The 24,235-nt window shown below is 43.6% G+C and overlaps 1 protein-coding gene across 11 annotated transcripts in view; it reads right to left on the bottom strand.

Moving 5' to 3' along the window:
* Window positions 1–24,235, bottom strand: part of PRTFDC1 (phosphoribosyl transferase domain containing 1) — a 104,366-nt gene that overhangs the window by 73,416 nt on the left and 6,715 nt on the right. For 3 of the 11 annotated variants that reach the window (XM_030837203.3, XM_030837197.3, XM_060292785.2), the window contains exons 1-3: window positions 15,911–16,048; window positions 9,181–9,287; window positions 3,241–3,424 (exon numbers count right to left, since the gene is read on the bottom strand). In XM_030837203.3, coding sequence (XP_030693063.1) covers window positions 3,241–3,424; window positions 9,181–9,287; window positions 15,911–15,958 — 339 coding nt within the window. In that variant the 5' untranslated portion in view covers window positions 15,959–16,048. Of the gene's footprint in view, window positions 1–3,240; window positions 3,425–9,180; window positions 9,291–12,126; window positions 12,230–15,301; window positions 15,843–15,910; window positions 16,049–16,332; window positions 16,580–18,066; window positions 18,133–19,107; window positions 19,255–19,806; window positions 20,271–24,235 lie in introns of those variants that run through there. The other 8 variants (XM_030837201.3, XM_060292762.2, XM_070044760.1 and 5 more) reach the window with 8 other exon arrangements.

Here is a 24,235-nt window from a genome sequence, read left to right as displayed (position 1 = left end):
AGAAGAAATGATTGTGTTCATAGAAAAATCCAAAAGCATCTACAAAAAAGCTATTCAAACTAATAAGAGAGTTTTGAAAAGTCATAGTATTTGATACACAAAATCAGCAGTATTTCTATATACTGGCAATAGGCAACTGGAAATTGAAATTCAAAGAAAAACTTACTGTATATAATAGTGAAACCAAGGGCAGTCATCAGTTAGATCCCTTAAACTATAACTTGCTTAATAAATAACATCCTGTAACTTGCCTTCACTGACGAAGCTTGCTTTGTTTTCAAAAACTGCATACCCTCCAAGCTTCACGTAGCTTAGACAATATATCACAAGACGCCTTTCATCACCCCCTATAGATAACACCTCTCACATATGGATTGCTATAGTACAGTTGTTTTTTCAGGAATGGAGTTAGTCTTGCCCAGGTCAAATCAGTCAAGACCCCCAACCATTAAACTGGTCCTGTGCAAATCTGATGGATGACCATTTGACATCGTAGGACCAAAAATTCCACCCTCAGATCATCCTAACGCCGTCATTTTCTGAACATGCGTCCCAGGAAGAAGCATGTAACTCAGATACACCTGTGCAGAACACAGGTTATGCTGTAGGAATCAACAACATGATTTTTAAACTTATGTGGAAAGACAAACAACTAGAATAGCTAAAACAGTTATGAAGAAGAACAAAGTTGGAGGACACATACTACCTGATTTCCAGACTTCTGTACAGATACAGTAATCAAAACAGTGTGGTATTGACCAAAGAATAAGCACGTAGATGAACAGAACTGAACAGAGTGCTCAGAAATAGACCCATGCACATACAGTCAATTGATTTCCAGTCAAAGATCAAAGGCAATTCAATGGAAAAGAACAGTCTTTTCATCAAATGATCTTGGAACAAGTGGACACTCACTTGCCAAAAAAAAAAAAAAAAAACCTTGATCTGTACCATATTAACAAGTTAACACAACATGGATCACACACCTAGATCTAAATTTAAAACTAGGAAACTTTGTGAAGAAAATAGAGGATAAAATCTTCATGACCTTGAATTAAGCAAAGATTACTCAATGAAAGGATGCTCAACATCATTATTCACCGGGGAAATCCAAATTAAAACCACAGTGAGATACTATCAGCTAGCTGAATGGGTAAAAAAACAAAGAAAATAAAGAAATCCTGACAATACCTAGTGTTGCCAAAAATGTGAAGCAACTGGAACTCTCATGCACGTTGGTGGGGAAGCAAAATTATTCAATCACTTTGGAAAACAGCTTGGCAATTTCTTAGGTCTACTCCCCGTATGACCTAGGAATCTCAAGACAAATTTACTCAAGAGGAACAAAGACATAAGTACATACAGAAACATGCACGTGAATATTAGAGCCGCCTGATTCATAATCACCCCAAAAAGGGAACAAACCAAACACCCTTCAGCTGATGAATGATTTTAAAACTGGTGCATCCAGATAATGAAATCCTACTTGACAACAAGAAATGAACCACCGGGACACACAACAATAGGGATGAATTTCAAATGAATGATGCTAAGCTTTACAGATTTACTAAGGCCACATGATATTTGATTACATTATACGACATTCTGCAAAGAGCAAAACTCCAGGGACAGAAAATAGATCAGTGGTTGCCAGAGCCTGGGGCCTGGGGAAAGGATTAACTACCAAGGGACACAAGGGCATTTTTTGTGGTAAGGGCTGTGCTATGCCTTGATTGTGGCGACTTACATGACCGTATGCATCTGTCAAAACTCATAGAACTGCAAACTAAAAGAGGGAAATTCTATTGCACGTAAATTATGCTTCAATAAACCTCACTTTAACTTTTTTAAGATTTTAAAAGATTTTTTTAAAAAGCTGTTTGCTGGGGAAAAATACAGTAAGAATCAGAGTCAAGTAAAAAAGAAAAAAAAGTCTTCTAAGAAGGAAGCACAGCTACTTAAATCAGGATGAAAGACACCTCAAGAGAGAAAAGATTTTTAAGAGAAGATGAAACCAATAAATTAGGTTTAAGATGTCTGCAAAAACAAACAAACAAACAAAAACAAAAAAACCCCAGCTTCATCCTGCCCTGAGAGGTCATCAGGAAAATAGAGTATCTTAAGAAATAAGAACTAATTTGCCAGATACTCAAGAGCTGAGGCAACTGAGTCAAAGAAAGAGAATGGTAGGCAGAATTCTAAGATGCCCTCCCATCCCTATCCCCCGTGTACACACCCTTTGTGTATAATCTCCTCCACGTACATGCGGGTGTGACTTGTAAATATAATAGGAATTCACTCCCATGATTAGGTGATTAGTCAATCGACTCTGAGTTCATCAAAAAGAGCTTATCTGGGTCCCCTGGTGGCGCAGTGGTTAAGAATCCGCCTGCCGATGCAGGGGACGCAGGTTCCAGCCCTGGTCGGGAAGATTCCACATGCCGCGGAGCAACTAAGCCCGTGCACCACAACTACTAAGATGGCGTGCCTTAGAGCCTGTGCTCTGCAACGTGAAGCCACTGCAGTGAGAAGCCCGCGCACCGCAACGAAGAGTAGCCGCCACTCGCCACAACTAGAGAAAGCCTGTGCGCAGCAACGAGGAACCAGTGCAGCCACAAATAAATAAATAAATAAATATTTTTTAAAAAAGCATCACAAAAGGCAACAGCATAGAGAAAAGAGGGGAAGGCTAAGGGCAGACGTCCTTGGAGAATAATCTCTCTCAATTCCATCCAGTGGTGGCCAAGAAAACCCAGCACAGACTGATGGAAGTTCCTCGTTGCTCTTGATAACTCACTGTCCCTACAGGTTTTACTTCTCTACCTCCACGCCCTGACCACAGTCACCCAAGTACTAACACTCCTCTCTGGGGGGGACACCCTCCCGCAGGTCTCCAGGGCCAACAGTGACATCCAGAGCAGAAACACGTCTGTATTCACTGGACTTCCTTAATACTCATTCTCAACACGGCCGTTGGTGAGACTAGGCACCAGGAAATAACCACTCAACTTTATAACCATAAAAAAAGCATGAATCATTCCTGAATCATCTTTCCCTACATGGGAAATATAATAGGAGGGTTCCCCCTGCCCAAAGAATATTATCTGAATTACAGGTTGTAGTATCTTGCAAATTAAAATAAAATACATCCTTCATCTTCATAATACTATTAGTTCTTTGATTTATAGCACTGTTCATTCTGAACATCATATAATGAAAATGGAGTAAATCATAACTTACCCTGTAACTTTTTAGTCTGATGAAATCAACCTTCATAGAGACAAATCTATCGGAATTTCGACTGATGTTCTTAAGGTGTTCTACCAGATCTGCACAGAACTTGTAGCCTCCTTTAAGTACACACAGGACCATAATGTCACAGTATCCTATGTCTTTCATAATATCCTTAGCCAGCCGTTCAATTCTGAAAGAAGGGATTAAAAGATATATTAAAGCATGACTACTTCTGAACATTTTTGTTCCTTTCCCAAAAAATGCATGATGTACTCTACATATGAGATTATGCAGGAGAATGTGGAGAACGGCTTGGGAGACAGAATGTTACAGATAAAGAAGCTCTGTTAAAGTTGGATAAAGAGAAAGTGTTCAAAACATATTTCTAATAACCACATCATCAATCATACATTTTTGCTCCTCTGCATCACAAAAAATGATTAAGGTGTAAAATATGATGTCAAAGATCACGAAGGCTATTATTTGATCACTACAGAGCCTCGCTGTTAGCTTTAACGAGGCTATGATGGTATGTGGTGATATTACGTTCCCTTTAAAGCAGAGAAGAAGGAAATGGAGGATGACTCACCCACCTGACCACGTTAGACGAGACTGGAGGAAAAGTCAAGACCACAAGAACTATCGAAAGAATAATATTTGACTTATATTTGATGAAGATAACACGTTACCTCTATGAGAGGTGCTCTGGGCAATCTCAGTGGACACCATCTCCACAGATCACAGTTTGAATGGTGTCTCCTGAAGTTCTACCATGATGCAGCCTTGGGCTGGCATCCAACACCTAATGTGGAACTGTCATTGTATTTTTTCTCATTGTTTCGTATGTATAAGTCCATTGCCCATACACCCATACAACACTAAAACCTTGAATGAAGGTAGGATCGAAGGCGCACACTTTCTAAAATATTCCTACTGGTACCTCAAACTGAATTAGATTTAAAACAGATGAAGTGAATGATGTGAAAAAATAAAATATTATATCACATATGTTTTAAATATGTAATATATACACTTTATATATTTTTATAGTTTTTTATTTGTGTGTGTATATATGCATACATATACATACAAAATGACAACCATGGGTTCATGTAATGTGTCTCAAAATATGATCAATGAAACGTACATCAGCATACCAAATATTCCTTTTTTATATATATATATATATATTTTTTTTTTTTTTTTTTTTTGCGGTACGCGGGCCTCTCACTGTTGTGGCCTCTCCCGTTGCGGAGCACAGGCTACGGACGCGCAGGCTCAGCGGCCATGGCTCACGGGCCCAGTTGCTCCGTGGCATGTGGGATCTTCCCAGACCGGGGCACGAACCCGTGTCCCCTGCATTGGCAGGCGGACTCTCAACCACTGTGCCACCAGAGAAGCCCCAAATATTCCTTTTTTAAAGAATTTTTTTGATGTGGACCATTTTTAAAGCCTTTATTGAATTTGTTACAATACTGCTTCTGTTTTATGTTTTGGTTTTTTTGGCCATGAGGCATGTGGAACCTTAGCTCCCCAACCAGGGATCGAACATGAACCCCCTGCATTGGAAGGCGAAGTCTTAACCACTGGACCGCCAGGAAAGTCCCCAGCATGCCAGATATTCTATAAAAAGGGACACTTGTTTCCAGCATGATGCAGTGGGGAGGTCAACACATCCTCTTCACAAAGAGAAAGTAGAAAGTCAGACAAAACTGTCAAAAGCAACTATTTCAGCGCTCTGGAAATCAACCAAAGGCATGCACCAAACTGAGAATCATTTATTCATGAAAACACTGAACACTGGGTAGAAACAGCACAGATCTGTGGTATTCTTGTCTGAGAATGGTCCCCTCTCCCTGGCCCCCAATCTGCTCTACTGTTCAACCGGGTAGTCAAGCAAGGTGGGGCACTGCTCACCCGATGGGGAACACCATCAGTTAACACGGCCATCTTGGTAGCATGCGAACAGGGAGGGCCAGGGGCCCCATTATCCTGAAGTTGCAGTCCTGTTTGAGCAACTACCTAGCAGACTAGTCACAGATTTAATAGAGAGTTCCAGGAGGTTACAGTCATGGGAGAGGGGCACATAATAAACTCTCCACATACCCCAAGTCAACCAGAAGCTGTGCATATGCACTGCAGAGACCAGTGTGGGCCCAGGCCACCACATATCCCTGAATGGTGGAGCCCGTAAACCCACGCGGCAGAGACACAGGAAAGCTCAGTGGAAAGTAAAAGCCAGGGAAGGCTTGAAAAAGGCTGGAAATTTGAATGTGCTTGCCAGGCTCCCACACACATTCATCAGCAAAGAGTGGAGGCCTCCCTGGCTCAAGGTGTCTGAGTACAATCTCTACCCAATCTTAGGCTGAAGATTAAACTATTCAGACACAAGCATGAACTCTGGTGAGCAAAACTTAAAAGAAAAAACAAGAAAAATAAACTGCACATCATCAGAGGCTACACATTGTGGGGGAGACAGTTTTCACAGACTGGCAGACAAAAAAAGAAACAAAGAACAAGGGCAGGGGCTTCCCTGGTGGAGCAGCGGTTAAGAATCTGCCTGCCAATGCAGGGTACACGGGTTCGAGCCCTGGTCTGGGAAGATCCCACATGCTGTGGAGCAACTAAGCCCGTGCTCCACAACTACTGAGACTGTGAGCCACAACTATTGAGCCCACGTGCCACAACTACTGAAGCCCACATGCCTAGAGCCCGTGCTCCACAACAAGAGAAGCCACCGCAATGAGAAGCCCGCGCACCGCAACAAAGAGTAGCCCCTGCTCGCCGCAAGGAGAGAAACCCCGTGCACAGCAATGAAGACCCAACGCAGCCAAAAATAAATAAATATATAAATAAATTTATTTAAAAAAAAGAAGGGCAATGAATAGGAAATAGTTACAAATATGGTAGAGATTAAACCAAGTATATCAATCATCATCACTTTAAATGTGAATTGTCAAAATACACCAATTAAAGGCAGAGACTGTCAGAGTGTATCAAAAAAACACCCTAATATATGTTGTCCACAAGAAATCCATTTTAAATATAAAGACACAGACAGATTAAAGGGGTTGAGAAAGATGTACCATGTTAACATAATCAAAAGAAAGCTGGAGTAGTTGTATCAATTACAGACAAAGCAGACCTCAGAGCAAAGAAACTGTCAGGAATAAAGACTGACATTAGTGTATTAAAAAGAGGTCAATTCTCCAGGAAGACCTAACAGTCCTTCATGCGTCTGCAGCCAACAACAGAGTACCAAAAAACTTATTGAACTATAATAAGTAGATGAATCCACTATTGCAGTTAGAGACTTCAACACCCCTCTCTCAGTACTTGACAGATCCAACAAGGCAGAAAACCAGTAAGGATACAGGTGAAAGAAACAGTACCATATACCAACTGGACCTGGCTGACATTTGTAGAATACTTCACCCAACATTCTCCTTAAAAGATATCAATAATAAAATGAAAAGACAAGCCACATAATAGTGGGAAATATTTGCAAATCATATGTCTGATAAAGGACTTGTGTCCAGAATATATAAAGAACTCTTACAACTCAATAAGAAGAGAAACAACCCAACTGCAAAATTAGCAAAAGACTTAAATAGGCATCTGTCCAAAGAAGATGTATGAATAGCTAACAAGCACACTAATCATTAGGAAAATGCAAATTTAAACCACAATGAAATACCTTTATATATCCACTAGAATGGCTATAATTAAAAGGACAAACAATACTAGATGTTGGCAAGTATGTGGAGAAACTGGAACCCTCAAACACTGCTGGTGGGAATGTAAAATGGTGCCGCCACTTTGGAAAATAATTGGCAGTTTCTTAAACTTACCATGAAACTCAGAATTCCTCTCTCAAAGAGAAATGAAAAGATATGCCTACACAAAGACTTGTACGTGAATGTTCATGGAAGCATTATTCACAATAGCCAAAAACTAGAAATCTAAACGTCCATCAACTGATGAATCAATAATCAGATATTGTATGATTTAATTTATATGAAGTGCTCAGAAAAGACAAATTTATAGAGAAAGAAATCAGATTAGTGATTGCCTGATGGTGGGGGTAGGAGCAGAGACTGACAACAAACTTTTGGTGATGAGAGAAATATTGTAAAACGATGGTGGTGATGGTTGCCTCACCATAAAAATGTACCAAAAATCATTGAGTCATTTACCTACAATGGGTGAGTTTTGTAGTATGTAAATTATATCTTAATAAATTCATTTTAAAGGTGGGAAAGGGCATTCTTGGGACGCCACTCCAGACCACTGAATCAGAATTTCTAGACAAAAAGCTTAAGATTATGCATTTTTACAAGTTCACTGGGTAAGTCTCCTGTAGAGGGAACTGGTAACCTTACCAGGATTCAATTGTGTACTAAATCAGGATGCAATTAACTTAAGTCATAAATTAATTTTCAGATGAGAAAAGCAGGAATTTGTTTAAACCAGGGGTTCCCAAACTCGTGTGAAGAGAAAACGCTTCTGAGAGTTATTAAGAAGTGAATTGAGTACAAAGACACCCACTACACAGAAAAGGTGCTTTAACTGCTAAAGTCAAGCAGATTCCTTCCCTACCCCTCCCCTTTCTTTGCAGGAATCTGTATCTTTAATATGAATTGCCAACATGGAGGTCTAGCAAGTTGGGAGATGCCAAATTTCTTACATTTATTTCATCACAGAACCTGTTTTCCCTTCAAGGATTAAAACTTGTATACCATGGAAGGCCACCTGAGGCTGTGAGAAACCACAAACTAGACCTTATTTTAATAATATACTATAGTTTGAGAGGATGCACAATGTGCAGATCTTATCCAGTGGAAACTCTTAGAATGTGAGCGAGAGAATGACATTTCCTTTTGCTTACAGACAGGCACTGACGGAAAGATAATATCCTGGGAATAGTGACCATCCAGTGCTTTTCAAACTTTCCTTTGGCTGAGGATCTATTTTACAAGTTAAATGTTAACTCAGAAGAATATAACAGCTTAAAAAAACAGAGGCAGAAATACAACGGCTTAAGGAAAAGGGTAGAGCGGGGAGCCCGAAGTTTCAGTTTCTCCTGCTCCTTAGAGCCTCTCCCGCCCCAATTTCTGAGTCTGAAATCCATGAAGCTTGCTTTTCATATAAATGTGAAGGCTTAAGTACTTGATCTTCGTACAAGAAATTAGAGGTCCATGGAAAGGCAAGAGTCGGGGCGTTAAGGAAGCCTTGTTAAAGGGATAGGACCTATCAGTCCTGAAGGCTGTGGTGGGCTGAACTGGAGGGGGCTCTCTGAAAACCAAAAAACTAGTGAGGGTGACTCAGGGGCTGAGAACAGGAGAGAAAATGTTGGCTTTCGAAAAGCCAATCGGCTAGGAAGGAGCCAGAGGATATCTATGTCGACGGGTCCAAAAGAACTAGAAACACTACTTGCGAAACAGTTCTGTGCTGCTATTTTTAAGTTGCAAATATTCCTATTTCTAAAACATCACCACTGAAAACCTAATTGTGCACAGACTGGCCAACCTGTGAGAAAAGACTTATTTGAGATAAATACAAGTCGCAGGAAAAGCCTTCAGGGGTGTGGCCTGTGAAAGCAAAGGTCACCTCTTAACCGTCCCTGGTTAAGAGTCTGTGAAAAACGTGAGACAAACGCTTTCCCAACCCTCATTTTCATCAGTTTGTACAGGACATTGTTATTTTGAGGCTGTTACTTGTGATGCAACACCTTCCGTATGTATAGCCTTCTCACCATTTCCCCTGAACAAATATCCCAGGAACTAGTTCATGTAAAGCACAGATTTATTTTATTCCAAATTCTCTGTAATATAAAAGTTCTGTGTACCGTTATATAGAAGAGACTCCGGAATAGGGTCCCCAAGTGTACCGTTTGATTCACACAGGAGAGGGCTAGACAAAACTTACACAGCAAAAAGCACTCACCTGTCCACAACGATGCCATGAGGGATGAGGACATAGTCCAAATCTCCGTAATAGTGCTGTGGGTACGTGAACAAATTCAAGTCGTAGCCTGGCCAGTCGTCCATAATCTGTAAATCAAATTATCTTGGTTACAATATTTTTCATTGGAAATTTATTTTAAGAAACATAAATAAACAAGAGCATCCTTTGAAAAAAAGAATAATATTGAAAACAGACTAGGTCTGATAATCCATATGGCATTAAATTATATTCCATAGGACTTCCCTGGTGGTCCAGCAGTTAAGACTCCGTGCTCCCAACGCAGGGGACCTGGCTTCGATCCCGGGTCAGGGAACTAGTTCCCGCAAGCTGCAACTAAGACCTGGTACAGCCAAGTAAGTTTTTTAAAAAATTATATTGCGTCAACCTATGAGAAGCCAGGTGGGACAAGGTAATTTGTTTCATGTAACCTGACGAAGGACCTACTGAAGTGAACAGGGAACTCCACTCCTGACGTTTGGCATCACAAGATAAAATACCAACTTAATGCCTTACAGCTAACCTGACAGCATTGTTTGCAAGAGTGTACATATGTAAATATACAATTTACTTATACAATTTATAAGTAAAATTATGTTTGTAATTACAGGCAAACCTTTTATTGCGCTTTTTAGATAGTATGCTTTTTACAAATTGAAGGTTTATGGCAACCTTGTGTTGTCAGATGATGCTCTCAGCATTTTTTAGGAATAAATTTTTTTTTTTTTTTTTTTTTTGCGGTACACGGGCCTCTCACTGCTGTGGCCTCTCCCGTTGCGGAGCACAGTCTCCGGACACGCAGGCTCAGCGGCCATGGCTCACGGGCCCAGCCGCTCCGCGGCATGTGGGATCTTCCTGGACCGGGGCACGAACCCGTGTCCCCTGCATCGGCAGGCGGACTCTCAACCACTGCGCCACCAGGGAAGCCCCCATCTGCGTATTTGAAGAGCATCACATCTGCTCTGCCTTGACCAGCAAATCAGCTGGTGGCAACTGTTGAATCTGCACAGAGTAACTCTGGCTTCTACCCTGAGAACTCCTGGGGTCTGCTGCCACCATCAACACCACAACGGCTGGTCAGAGCCAGAACTGCCAGCTGAACATGAGGAGATTCCAGAAGATGCACTGGCAGACCACGACAAAGACCAGACGAGAAGCCTGACCAGCGCCAGGCCCCAGGGAGATCACCCAAGGGCACAGCGCTTTCCGGCTCCCCTGCTAGACCACACACACTACCCACCCTACCTCCTGCAGCCCTCCCAGAGGGAGCGGCATGAACTAGTGGCCACTCTTCCCACCACGGAAATCCTGCAGTACCCCCTGCCTGGCTGAATCTCAGACTCTCTAGCCCATGTTCTAGGGCTCAGCTCTGACACTTAATATGATGTTAGGAAAATTACACCTGAGACTCATTTCCCCCTCCTTTAAATAAGACACAATAAAACCCACGGACAGGGTTGTTTTGAGGATAAAAAGACAGAGCAGATAACGTACTTAGAGTTCCTAGCACATCTCCAGGTATATAATAAATGCTTAATAAATGACGCCCCCAAAAAGAAAAGAATGATAAAATGACAAAACAAACCTACATATAAAAACTGTACTGGTTATCTGTAGCTCAGAGGCAGCATGGAGTAATGATTAAGAGCATGGCTTAGAAGTCTAACACACCCAGGGGTGAATTTACTAGCTGTTAGACCTTGGGCATTTTAACCTCTCTGGGCCACAGTGTTTTAATCTATAAAAGGGAGCCGATGCCTACCTCATATGGCTATTTCAAGGATTAAATAAGATAGATAATGGACATAAAACTCTTACATCAGTATCTGGTCTACAGAACGCTGCAGTAAACGTTAACCAGTTAGATGTACTGAAACATCAATAGTTTACTTACAAATTACATGTGTCCATTAATTTAAAGAAGTGCTTTACACCTACCTGCCAAAGTTTTATTACCCTAGTTAAAGCTGTAAATTTCAAAGTAGAAGCAACGTGTTTCTCTAAAACTATCCTATCAGCAAAACCAGCCTATTTCCCAATGAGTCTGAAATAGTGAGTTTTCACTGTAGAGATAAGAGACAATTAGAAATGAGGGAACCACGGGTTTATCCTTAATAGTGCATACAAACTGCATTGTAAATGTGTCCTAGACCTGAAGGAATGGAGGCTGCTAGGAACTGCAGATAATTATGTTATTCATCTGCTTTTTGAAAAATCAAAACAAGAAGTCTTTAAATAGTTTCAGTCTCACAGATAATATGCTCTAAGTTTATTCAGAACAATGCCTTCTCTGTTCAAAGACGCAAAATATGGCCAAGCTGGGGAAGTGACAAACACACTGAGCCGCTTTACACCACATCCAAACCCCGGAACTCCTTCGGACTCTCTTTTCCCCATTGGAAGATATACTGAAGACCTTCTTTCTAAGTCATCAGAAATAAATTTTTTTGCTTAGAATATGTCTTGCCTTATTTTTCAAGTTGTATCCCCTAGGGAGAAAAATAGTTTGGAAACACATACAAAAAGCTAATCTTGGGGGACTTCCCTGGTGGCGCAGCGGTTAAGAATCCGCCTGCCAAGGCAGGGAACATGGGTTCGAGCCCTGGTCCGGGGAGATCTTACGTGCCGCGGGGCAACTAACCCCGTGCGCCACAACTACTGAGCCTACACTCTAGAGCTCGCCAGCCACAACCACTGAGCCCACGCGCCACAACTACTGAAGCTTGCACGCCTAGATCCCGTGCTCCGCAACAAGGGAACCCACTGCAATGAGAAGCCCGCACACCCCAACAAAGAGTAGCCCCCGCTCGCCACAACTAGAGAAAGCCCACGTGCAGCAACGAAGACCCAAAGCAACCAAAAAAATTTTTTTAATTTTTTAAAATGTATTTGCATCAACATCTTTAAAAAAAAAAAAAAAAAGCTAACCTTGGCTCCTCTCTGCTGCTAAGCCCCAAAGCCTGGGCCCTACTCTCTCCTTCAGGCAGTGACCACGGCGGCCGCCAATTTCAGGTTCACATCCACCCGTCCACTGTTAGAGAGGAAGGGAGTCTCGTCCCACAGTTCTGCTTCTGGGAATCCCAGACAAGAACGTCAACTGGCCCAGCTGGGGTTACTGGTCCAGCCCCAGAGCCAGGGAAGGGGGTGCACTGTGAGGGATGCCTCAGAGCCACACGTTGAGAAACTGAGTCGAAGCTGTGTCCTCAAAGAAGGGTCCCAGGTTCTGCTACCAGGGGAATGAAGGGGGGCTCCACAGACCAAATAACATCCTGTATCCTGCATGCCTTCCTCTTCTGTGGGGTTTCTGTACCCGGAAGGGGAAACTCATCACATCTAGTAAAGTCGTTTCCATGGGGGGAGGGGGAGGGAGATGCCATAACAGAAGCACAATCATTTCAGATTTTCTCTTCTCCTTACTCCTACCAAACTCACATGTGTAGGGCACTAACTATGCTTCTTTGATAATGGTTCTGTAAAAGTAAACCATATCTAATAACTTGATCCCCAAAGACCAGAGAGGTAGAGAAATCTTTTCTCTCCCTGAGAAGCAACAAAGATATACCAACTGAGGTGTGTGTGTGCGGGTGGTAGGGGGGACACTGGTAGCCAGTCTATCCTGAGCAAAGTTTCCGAACTCAGGGTCTACATCTCCGATTTGGTAATTAGCACTTGCTCCCATTTACTGTTAATAATCTACTAATGTCCTACCTCCCCGAGTAAACTGAAAGCCATTTGTAGGCGAGAGCCATCTTCAGTCTCTTCATTTTCCCTTCTCTTGCACGAACTGTATTTCTCATTTTAGGCTCAAGTCATCTAGCTCTATGTCCCTTGCCATCTTTAACACCAAGTTTCTACCAACTCAGACTTGACTTCTCCACCTCATTTCTGGACACTCCAATACACACCTTGATGATCCTTCTAGCTACTCCATCTTGTAGTAACTTCACCTACCTTAGCTCAAACGACTTCGCCTCTAGTCCACCTTAGCCACATCCCGTCCGTCCCAGCAGCCTCCCCTTTGACATTCTTCTCCAGAAGCACAGCTTCCCATGTAGCACAGTGCTGGAAAGCTGGCTTCAACTTCTGCCATCTGCTAATCATGTGACCTTGGTGATTGCTTATCATTGCCTCAGTTTCCTCCTCTGTAAAATGGGGATTATAATATCCCTACCTCAAAGATTTGTGAGGATTAAATGAATCATACAGGAAAACCACATAGTAAGTGCTCAATAAATACTTGCCATTACTACCTGCCCCCTTACCCACCGGTACTAAAATTTCCCTTTGATTTTTTCCAACCCATCCTTGAGCGCTCTCTGCTTTCCCAGTATACCTACCCTCCTAAGCTTTCCTCTTCCTCTCGACCCTTCCATCAGCACCTTGAATTCATTCTGAATTTGCCTTGCCTGCCCATATCCAACTTGATATTAATGTAATTATCCCAAGTTCTACTGGAGAGAATGACATAAATGCAGGGATGATCTCCATTATACCTTGATTATTTCCAACCTTGGTGGACCCTCTCACTACCTTCCTGCATCTTTCACCAAATTACCTTGCTTTTGAGAAAGCTTCTTTTAGCAGTGATAGATCGGGCTACTTACTGTTCCATCATTTGCTTTTTAGACTTTAACAACCTACCATTCCTATTAGTCATATCGACTGACCTCATTCATTTTTAAGACTATCTATTATTAGATACTAGTACTATATTTTAACCATTCTACTGATGGAATAGTTGTTTAAAAGATTCTCACTTCTGATGGCTTCGTCTTTTCCATCTTGATGCCACTTGCTCTTCCTGAGGCATCTGTCCCTCCTGCTGACCTCTTATCCTCACCTCCACAAAACTCTGTTCCCTAGGCACCTACCACCCCGTCTGCTCTCTCCTACTTTGCTACTCCTTCTTGGTCTCCTTTTCTGGCTTCTCCCAGACACTCGGCCTGTTACATTTGGGGCTTTCTACCCTTAACAATAGTTTCACATTTCTTCTCCATGTTCACTGGGCAGCCCTATCCACTACCAAGCATCAGATATTTTTCTATTTGCTGACAATTTCCGAATCTAACCAATCACCCTCCTGAATTCCAAACGGGAGTTTCAAATTGCCTCCTGTGCATCCTGACCCATAGGCTTTACAGGCACTAGAGACTCAACTTGTCCAGAATTTTCATCCCCCTCCAACTCACCCGAAATCTAGGCCTGACCATCCTCTCCATGGCAACTGGAATGACCTTTTTTTTTTTTTTTTAAAGCATAAACTGGATGTCACGATTCCTTCTCAGAATGTAATGATTTCTTTGCCCTTGGCAGGCGCTGTCTTGAAGACCCTTCTTCAGAGTCTCCACGTGGCTACCTCCTGCTTAGCCTTCAGGTCTTGGCTCAGACGTCACGGAGGGGCTGCTCTGCCTGAGCTAAAGCAGCATCCCCAGGCCTCCGCCAACCACTCTCTGTCTCATTGCTCTTGTCTTTTCACTGCACATATCACTCTCTGAAAGTATCTTCTTCGTGTATTTGCTTTCTTACTGCTTGCCTGTGTTCCCCTCTAGAATGTAAGCTCCACCAACACAGGGCTTTTTGTTTCCCCAAAGCCTAGAACACGGTCTGGAACACAGCAGGACAGTCAACATGAGTGGAATGAATAAATAAATGAACTCCTCCTTTAAGAAGGAAAGGCCCGGCTTTGAAATTAATACTGGGCAACACGGTTCAACCTGAACAGATCGGTTAGGCTGTGAGATGTTTCCTAGCAGAACGTTACTACTCCTGTAGTCCCTTCCCGGTCACACACAGATTATCTGTGCATTACAGGCTGATCCCTGAACAAAGACTCTTAATGTAGCAAGTTAGCCCACACTGCACCCGCAGATCACTTTAAACCTGACACGTTAAAACTACCACCTTTCATAGAGACCATTCTAAACCAAGCCGAAGCCAGCGGCCATAGGCCAAGACCAGATTTGATTCCAGGACACCGAGCGATGGGTACCCACCGGGCGCTGGCTGACTTCGAGGGATCCCCAGGGATAAAGAGGCTCTGGCCTGGGACCCCATCCTCCCCTACCTTCTCATTCGGACGCACTACTAGCTACTCTGTACACACCCTCTCTAGTTGGCTCAGCGGGCCCAGCGCGCTGCTTCCCTTCTGACGAACCAGAGGCTCGCTCGACGGCGCTAGCGTGTCCTGAGCTCGCGCAGAGGCCCCACAGAAAGAGCCCTCGCCCGGGTTTCCAAGCTCAAGCTCCGTCCACTAGAGATCCTTTACTTCCTGGCTGCCCCGGAGCGCCCTCAGTACCCTTTCTGAAAACAGCACGTGAAGCCCGCGCTGAAGGAGTCAGGAGGGAGCGCGAGAGGAAGGAAGCCCACAAGAGCGGCCCGCGGGGGTCCTCGCAGGCCCGCCCGGCGCCCGGGGGTGACTCCCGGTGGCCGGCGAGAGTGGGGAGCCGGCGCCACCCGGCCTTCACGCGGGAGTAGCGGATTCCTGGCGCGGGGGGGCGGGGGGGACACTGAGGACACGGGGTGAAGGGATGTTAAGCGGGGGGGTCAGGCTGGGGGAGGGGGAGGATGGAAGCGATCCCGTCGGGAGGGAAGAACAAAGCCGTGGCCCGCTCTCTCCCGAATGCATTTCGGGCGTTTAATCTAAAAGGGGGGGTGCCAACAAGGGAGGGGCGGGGAGCGCGCGACTCGGCCCCGAAACCGGAGTTGCATTTACCACGACGCCTCGCCCGTAGTCTGGCGCCTCCTCACGGCTCCCGGCCATGTTTCTCCGGGGAAAGCGGGAAGGAAAGAAGCGCGCGGGAAGAAGCCGGGATGGTGACGGGCCGGGAAGGGGTGGGGGGAGGGGGGGAGGGCGTGGGAGGGGGCCCGCCCCGCCCCGGGCCGCCGGGCGACCAAGCCGCGGCGCGCCGACGACCCCACGCCTGGCGCGGCTCCAGCGCCTCGGCCCGCGCCCCCAACCCGGGCGGCTGCTCGGGCGCTGGGCGCTGGGCGGGGAGGCGGGGCCCGGGGCGGGGGCGCGGGGCGCAGCTGCGGAGCGGCGTCCTCTCCACCTCAGCGCCGTCCCCCGGGCGCCCGCGCGTGTTCCCCTGCGGCCACCGCCCGTCTACGAGCCCCCAGCCCGAGCCCCGCGGGGACCTGCGAGACCCAGGCTGTCCGCGGCTCGGTTTTTACAGGAACAGAAAGCGTGCCCAGGTCCCCCGCCTCCCTGGGTCTGTCGTCCCAGCTTTCGGGCTGACAAGGTCCTTGAAGCCTTCCTGCTGACTTTCAGGCGCTGTTTATCCCAAGTAAATCCGCGAAAGAGCCTGCAGTAGAGGATGTTCTCGAAGTACGGCTGTGGGCGAAGCTATGATGTGTTTTTTAAATCCTCGAACTGCCCAGCCAGGAGGAGCTTGAAAGAGCCGTGCGGTGGCTTATCCCTGAACCATGCCCGCGGTTACAGGATGTAGACTGGGAAATAGGGCCTTTCCTTTACCCCTTTCAGGGCGAAAAAAAGAGAGAAGTTTTGACACATCATCTACTTTACCACTTTTGTAAGAACGTATGGTCAGATTTTAACTGTTTCAGGTTGCAGCTTAATGCCATCGCTCTTCCCAGATTCAGAAGCCTTCTTTCATGAATCTTTTGTTAATTCAACCCCTGATCCCAGCCTTCCCCGGAATGAGGGTCCCGGTTCTTTGTCTGTTCCTCAAGGGCCCTGCCCTCCCTTCATATGCATTCATTGCCCTGGTCTTTTCCCTCCCGCCTCATCCTTTGCAGCCCCGCTCAGGTTTGAAGCCCCGAGCTGAACTCGGGCCCCTCCGAAAGACTATCTTGTTCATCTTCGGGTCCGGCACAAGGGAGGGAGAGGAATGCTGATTTTGCTTGGTTTGAGGGGAAAATAGTTATCAGTCAGTAATGTCACTGTGGGTTGGAAAAATGTTAGTCATTCCGACATGGCCGCGCTCAGCCCTGTTTGTCCTCTCCTATGTGCCAGCACGTGGAAGGAAGGCAGCCTCGTGGATTGCTGAAATTAGGTGCTGTGCTTGTGGGCTGGCTCTCATAAACTGGGTGACAGTGTTTCCTGCACAGGTAAACATTTTCTCTCGATAAGTGTCAGACGTCCGTGTTTCGGGCCATTTTTATAGTCTGACCTCTTTTCTCAAAGGTGAGGGACCATCTTCTATTTTCATTGTCAAAGACCAGGCCCAGGAAGCATCTTCGCAACCAAAGTCATTTAAACTTCCAGAAACTGAAAAGTGGTGATCCAACTTTAGAGTTCAGAAGACTCTTTTGGGGAGGCAGCCACCCGCCTACTCGGTAGGTTATGGTGGAGAAGCTCTGTGTTCAGACTCAGACATCTGCACCAAGACACTCAGGTGAATGTGATGCAATGGTTCACCAACCATGCCTTAAGGAATCCCACTGTCTTACTGCTGCAAAATCAAATTTACCCATAGGATGCTCAGTGTTGGTACATGGGCCTTAGGGACAAGAAACTTCAAAATAGGTTACAGATGTAGCTGCTCTACTGAAATCAAAAAGCTACTTCTGGGCTTCCCTGGTGTCGCAGTGGTTGAGAGTCCGCCTGCCGATGCAGGGGACACGGATTCGTGCCCCGGTCCGGAAGGATGCCACATGCCGCGGAGCGGCTGGGCCCGTGAGCCATGGCTGCTGAGCCTGCGTGTCCAGAGCCTGTGCTCCGCAACGGGAGAGGCCACAACAGTGGGAGGCCCGCGTACCACAAAAAAAAAAAAAAAAAGCTACTACTGTGTGCCCAGCCCAGGCACTGTGGAAGATGTAAAGGATATGGTAGATAAATCTTTCCTTAGAAAGGCCATTAATTAAATGTAAAATCCAATAGGTTCACAAGAAAAAAAAAAAGTCACTTACTTGAATGACAACAGGAATCTTAAGAATGCACACTCAAGAACATCCCGTAGGGACCCATAGGACATCCTATGAAGGATACAGAATGATGCACAAATCATTTTTTTAAATTCATTTTATTTATTATCTTTTTATATTTTGATAACATTTTGTGTGATCTACTTATACTTCTATACTTTGGACAGCATTAATGTAATACAATATACATTTGATATCACAAATAGCATGTGCAAGAACCGATGATACCCAAGAATAACAAATCATTTGTCCAGACTTTACTCTTAATCTTGCATATGAGGACTCAGAGGCAAAAATTCTTTTTAAATCTCAAATTTCTGTTATGTGTCTAGTGCAATGGCTTCAGACCAGGATTCTGATTTTTCTAGCAATAATCCATATGACGTGAGCCACTGAGGCTAAGCCAATTACATCCATCAATATGCCGCAATTTTCTCATCCGTGAGAGGGGCAATACATTTCTGCTCTACTGCATATGAAGATGAGATTAACATGAGCTAACATGCAAGAGAATCCTTTGAAGAGTGCTATAAAACTGTTAATTAATTAATAACTGTGTTATTAATTGGAGATGCTGTGACAATGTGTGACCAAATGTTTATAAAGTTATTTGATGGGAAAATGACAGGGTAATTGCATTTTTAAGATGGGTGTAGGGTGACCAACCACGGACAGTTATAATCTAGGGACAAGATGGGACTGGTATGATAATGGATACAGTAGAAAGAGAAAATTATTAAAATAATGGAATTTTCCATAAAAAAGGATATTTTAGCTCAGATTGTCCATTTTCTGATACTCCCTTGAAGAAGCTGTAAGGATAAAGACGTAGATCTTTACAAAGTTAATAACCAGTAAATATACTTGCATTTTTATGTCCTTCTCTTAATCCCCTTTTAGTTGGAGGTTCCTGCATTTTCAATTCTGAAACTGTCTAGTACCATTACCATGGTGTAAACACAAATATTTATGTTTACCTGAATTCTCCACCAGGCTAAAGACTTTGTCCTAAAAGTATATACTAACCTTTTGCCAGTTTGGTTAGTTCTTGACCTTTTGCCAATGTTAATCTGTTGTTGAGGGAGTGATTCAGTCTATGTGCTGAGTTGTTCAGAGCCAGTCACTCAGTGACACCAGATTCGAAATCCGGAAGGGCATTTAGTTTTTTGAGCCCTGAAACATGAAAATAAACAAAAAAATGCTCAGCCTGGGAATTGTGTTGAAATCCATAAACATGTGAAACTTAGTGACTCAGATTGTTAGTCACAGAGTAACTGATTAGAGTCTGGATGAAATCCATTGTGAACAAAGGCCAGTAATAATGATGATGATATTTTGCTTTTTCTTAGTGCAGAACAAAACCCTTTACAAATGTTACAAGTACAAAAAAAAAACAAAAAAAGTGGAAAGATACTTTCTTCCAGATATTCAGGCTAAGTAAGAATCTTGCTACCTTTCAGGTATTTTTTTTTCCCCTCAACATAAATATAGAAAAAAATATAGTTGCAAATAATTGTAACACACAACAATTTAAGCAAAAGCCTAATTAGTATTCAGTTAGCATAGCAAGCCCTCTTTCCTGGCTTCTTGTTTGAAGCAGACTGGATCCAATGCGTGGTCTTAGAGTAAAAAAAAATAATGTCCCCATAACGGTTCTTACAAAGAAACCCAGGAGCTACATTCAGAATTACGTTTTGCATTATTACACTTTCACTGGTACTTAACCTTCCACTGAAGAACGCGGAGGATAAATTTGCCTGTTCTTTTGCAGTAATATCAGGCATGAGTAGTATCATCAACAGTAAGTGCTGGGCTGCTTCAGAGATATCCTCCCACTATCTCCCCATCTGACCGGAACAGGAATTGGATAGCTTCAGAGTAGAGGAATAATGTGTCCATGTGTTCCTCCAGATCTCAGAGTCCTGGCAGGCGACCTCAACTCTCTTGGCCACCATAAAGCAGTCATTGAAAGGACACAGCTGCAGGAACTAGAGGCTAAGGACTAAATAAATCCATAGTGCTGGAGGCACAAGTCATGTACGTGACCCTAACACAATGCCTTGTGGCTACGAATGAACGGATTAGCCTCTAATGGTGCAGTGGCAACTTATGCAAAATTAATTGGTGCCTCAGCCAGTGCCAAGTTTCTAATGGAAAGATGTCCACTTCACACACACGCACACGCACACGCACACGCACATACACACACAAAACCAGGAGACCTTAGTTGATGAAAACTTTTGCTGGTGTGGGGAGACTAAGGACCAAGTGGAATATGGGAACTGAATGTTCTCTTGGCTAAACATGGATTCTCTTCAGATCAGAGTTGATATACGAAAGCCACCAGCAATATCCCAGGAACTGATCCAGTTCTTGCCAGGTTCTGGGTGGTAGTTTAGGGTCGAGGTGGGGGGGGGAGCTTGAGAAAGAGGCTGGGGAGAAGTAGTTTGAGGTCTGATGTTGTCTCACATGGGAAAAGAGACTGAGAAAGAAAAATAGATTTGGACACGGACATACCACCTAGAGAAACACTTACCAAAGTGTGTTTCGATTCATTTTTTAAAAATAAATTTATTTATTTATTTTTGGCTGGCCTTTCAGAGGTTGAGAAAGGCCTTAGCCATGTCCATTTAAGTTCTTTTTGCATTTTTTTTTTTTTTTTTTTTTGCTGTACGCGGGCCTCTCACCGTCGTGGCCTCTCCCGTCGCGGAGCACAGGCTCCAGACACGCAGGCTCAGTGGCCATGGCTCACGGGCCCAGCCGCTCCGCGGTACGTGGGATCCTCCCAGACCGGGGCACGAACCCGCGTCCCCTGCATTGGCAGGCGGACTCCCAACCACTGCACCACCAGGGAAGCCCCAAGATAGTATTATTAACTGTAGTCACTGTGCTGTATATTAGATGGCCAGAACTTATTTGTCTTATAACTGAAAGTTGGTACATTTTGATCATTTCCTAATTTCCACCTCCACACCTTCAGTCCTTAGAAACTACCACTCTATTCTCTGCTTCTCTGAGTTTACTTTTTTAGATTTTATATGTAAGTGCGAGTATACAGTATTTGTCTTGTCTGTCATTTCATTTAGCATACTGTCCTCCGGATGCATCCATGTTGTCAGAAAAAGGAGGATTTCCTTCTCTTTTATGGCTGAATAATATTCTACTATATGTATATAGTGGAATATTATACATATATATGAAATGATATAATTTATATATAAAGCAGGATATATTGTATATTATAATGGAATACATAACATAAATATAATCGATAACATATAATATTACATTATATTCCATTAGATATATGTAAAGGTATTTCACATTTTGATGAAGATTGCATTGAGTCTATAGATTGCCTTGGGTAGAATGGACATTTTAACAATATTAATTCTTCCAATCCATGAACAAGGGATATCTTTCCATTTATTTGTGTCTTCTTCAATTTCTTTCATCAATGTCTTATAGTTTTCAGTGTACATATTTCGTTCACCACTTTGGTTAAATTTATTCCTAAGTATTTTATTCTTTTTGATGTTATTGTAAATGGGATTGTTTTCTTCATTTCTTTTTCACATAGTCCATTGCTGGTGCAGAGAAACACAACCGATTTTTGTATGTTGATTTTGTATCCTGCAATTTTACTGAATCTGTTTATTAGCTCTTAACAGTTTCTTGATGGAATCTTTAGGGTTTCCTATATTTAAGATCATGTCATCTGCAAAGAGAGACAGTTTTACTTCTTTCTTTCTGAGTTAGGTGCCTGCTGTTTCTTTTTCTTGCCTACTCTGGTTAAGATGTCCAGTACTATCTTGAATAGAAGTGGTGAGAGTGGGAACGTTTTTCTTGTTCTTGATCTTGGAGGAAAAGCTTTCCGTTTTTCACCACTGAGTATGATGTTAGCTGTTGGCTTATCATATATGGTCTTTATTATGTTGAAGTACATTCGTTCTATACTTAATTTGTTGAGAGTTTTTATCAGGAAAGGATGTTGAATTTTGTCGAACGCTTTTTCTCCAACTATTGAGATGATCATATTATTTTTATCCTTTACCTTGCTAATGTGGTATATCATATTTATTGATTTGTGTATGTTGAACCATCCTTGCAACTCAGGCATAGAATTCACTTGATCATGGTGTATGATACTTTTCGTGTGCTGTTGAATTTTATTTGCTAGTATTTTGTTGAAGATTTTTGCATCTATGTTCATCAGGGATATTGGTTTGTAATTTTCTTTTCTTGTACTGTCCTTATCTAGCTTTGGTGTGAGAGTAACGCTAGTCCCATAACCAGAGTTTGGAAGTGTTTCCATCTCTTTAATTTTTTAGAAGAGTCTGAAAAGGATTAGCATTGATTCTTCAGTAAAAGTTTGGTAGAATTCACTAGTGAAACCATCTGGTCGTGGGCTTTTCTTTGTTCGGAGATTTTTGATTACTGCTTCAATCTCTTTACTCATTACTGGACTCTTCAGATTTTCTATTTCTTTATGATCCAGTCTTGAGAGGTGTATGTTTCTAGGGACTTATCCATTTCTTCTGTGTTATCTAATTTGTTGGCATATAATTATTCATAATAGTCTCCTATGATCCTTTATATTTCTGTGGTATCAGTTATGCTTCTTCTTCCATTTATAATTTTATTTATAATTTTGTTAAATTATTTTATTATAAAATTATTATTTTATTTATATTATGTATTTATTCTTTTTTTCTTGATTAGTCTCACCAAAGGTTTGCCAATTTTGTTCACCTTTTCAAAAAGCCAACTCTTAGTTTTATAGATCTGCTCTAAAGTTTTTCTAGTCTCTGTTTTATTTATTTATGCTCTTCCTTGCTATTTCCTTTCTTGTGCTAACTGACGGCTTAGTTTGTTCTTTTTCTAGCTCCTATAGGTGTAAATTTGAGATCTTTCTTTTTTCTTAATGTAGGTATTTATCACTGAAAAATTCCCTCTTAGAACTGCTTTTGCTGCATCTCATAAGCTTTGGTATGTGTTTCCATTTTCATTTCCATTTCATTTGTCTCAAGGTCTGTTTGATTTCTTCTTTGATCCATTGGTTGTTCAGGGGTGTGGGTCCGCAGTGGTGTGGGTCCGCAGTGGTGTTTCATGGTGTTGGTGGGCCTATTACCAGGGGCTCAGGTGGGCATGGATCCTATTTGGTCTCTGGGTAGATGGCTCCAGGACCTTGGTCAGTAGGGCTGGTGCTGGGACAAGTGTCCACTTCAGGGTCTGCAACTGGGTCTGCAGATATCCGGCCTGTTGTCACCAGGTTCCTGGGAGAGATCCGGCTGGGTCACTGGTCAGATCCCTGCACATGCAGGACTGCCCTAGACCATGGCTGAGAGGGACTGAGCTGAGACGAGAGGCTGCTTTATGATCCACAGCTGGAATTGAGGTCTGCAGGACTACTTCCAGGGGCATGGGGAGGCATGTCTCCTGCTGGGTTCTTGGGTGAGCTGAACTGCCTCTGGACCATGGCTAAGTAGGGCTGGAGCGAGGTCACAGGGCTGCTTCAGGATATGTAAACAAAGCAAGGTCAGCAGGCCCACCATCAGGAATGTGAAGGACCACGTCTCCCATCATGTCCCTGGGTTGTCAAGACTCCTCTCAGACCACGGTTGAGAAGGGCTAGAGCCAAGCTGTAGGGCCACTTCAGGCTCCACCATCAGACCAAGGTTGGTGGGCCTTCCTCCAGGGTCACTGACGGGCATGGGTCCCTGGGTAAGCAGGACTACTTCTGGATTGTGGCCCAGAGGGACTGGAGCTGGGTCACAGGCCACTTCAGGGTCCACAACTGGGACTGAGGTTGGCAGGCCAGTTATCCTCCTGAGTCCCTTGGGGAATGGTGCTGTTGGCAGGCCCAAGGCCAAATGGCGCTGTAGCAAGTCCACAGGGAGAACAGGCTGTTTCTGGGCCTGTCATTGGGACCGCGGTCAGTGCGCCTGCTGCCTGGGTGTGGGCGTGCCTTCTAAAAACGGCCCTCGACGATCTTGGGCTCCATCAGGCTTTCACAACCTCTTACCTGGATCCAAAGCTCCCACAAAGGCACTTTTGTCTGAGGATGACCAAAGTACTGTTGCCGTGGGGGACACAAGCAGGGGAGCTCTCATTCTGCCATCTTACTGGCCTATAACTTTTTAAAAAGAAAATT

Source organism: Globicephala melas, chromosome 2 (assembly GCF_963455315.2).
Source record: "Globicephala melas chromosome 2, mGloMel1.2, whole genome shotgun sequence".
Lineage (NCBI taxonomy): Eukaryota > Metazoa > Chordata > Mammalia > Artiodactyla > Delphinidae > Globicephala > Globicephala melas.
This window is presented reverse-complemented; position numbering and strand designations above follow the sequence as displayed.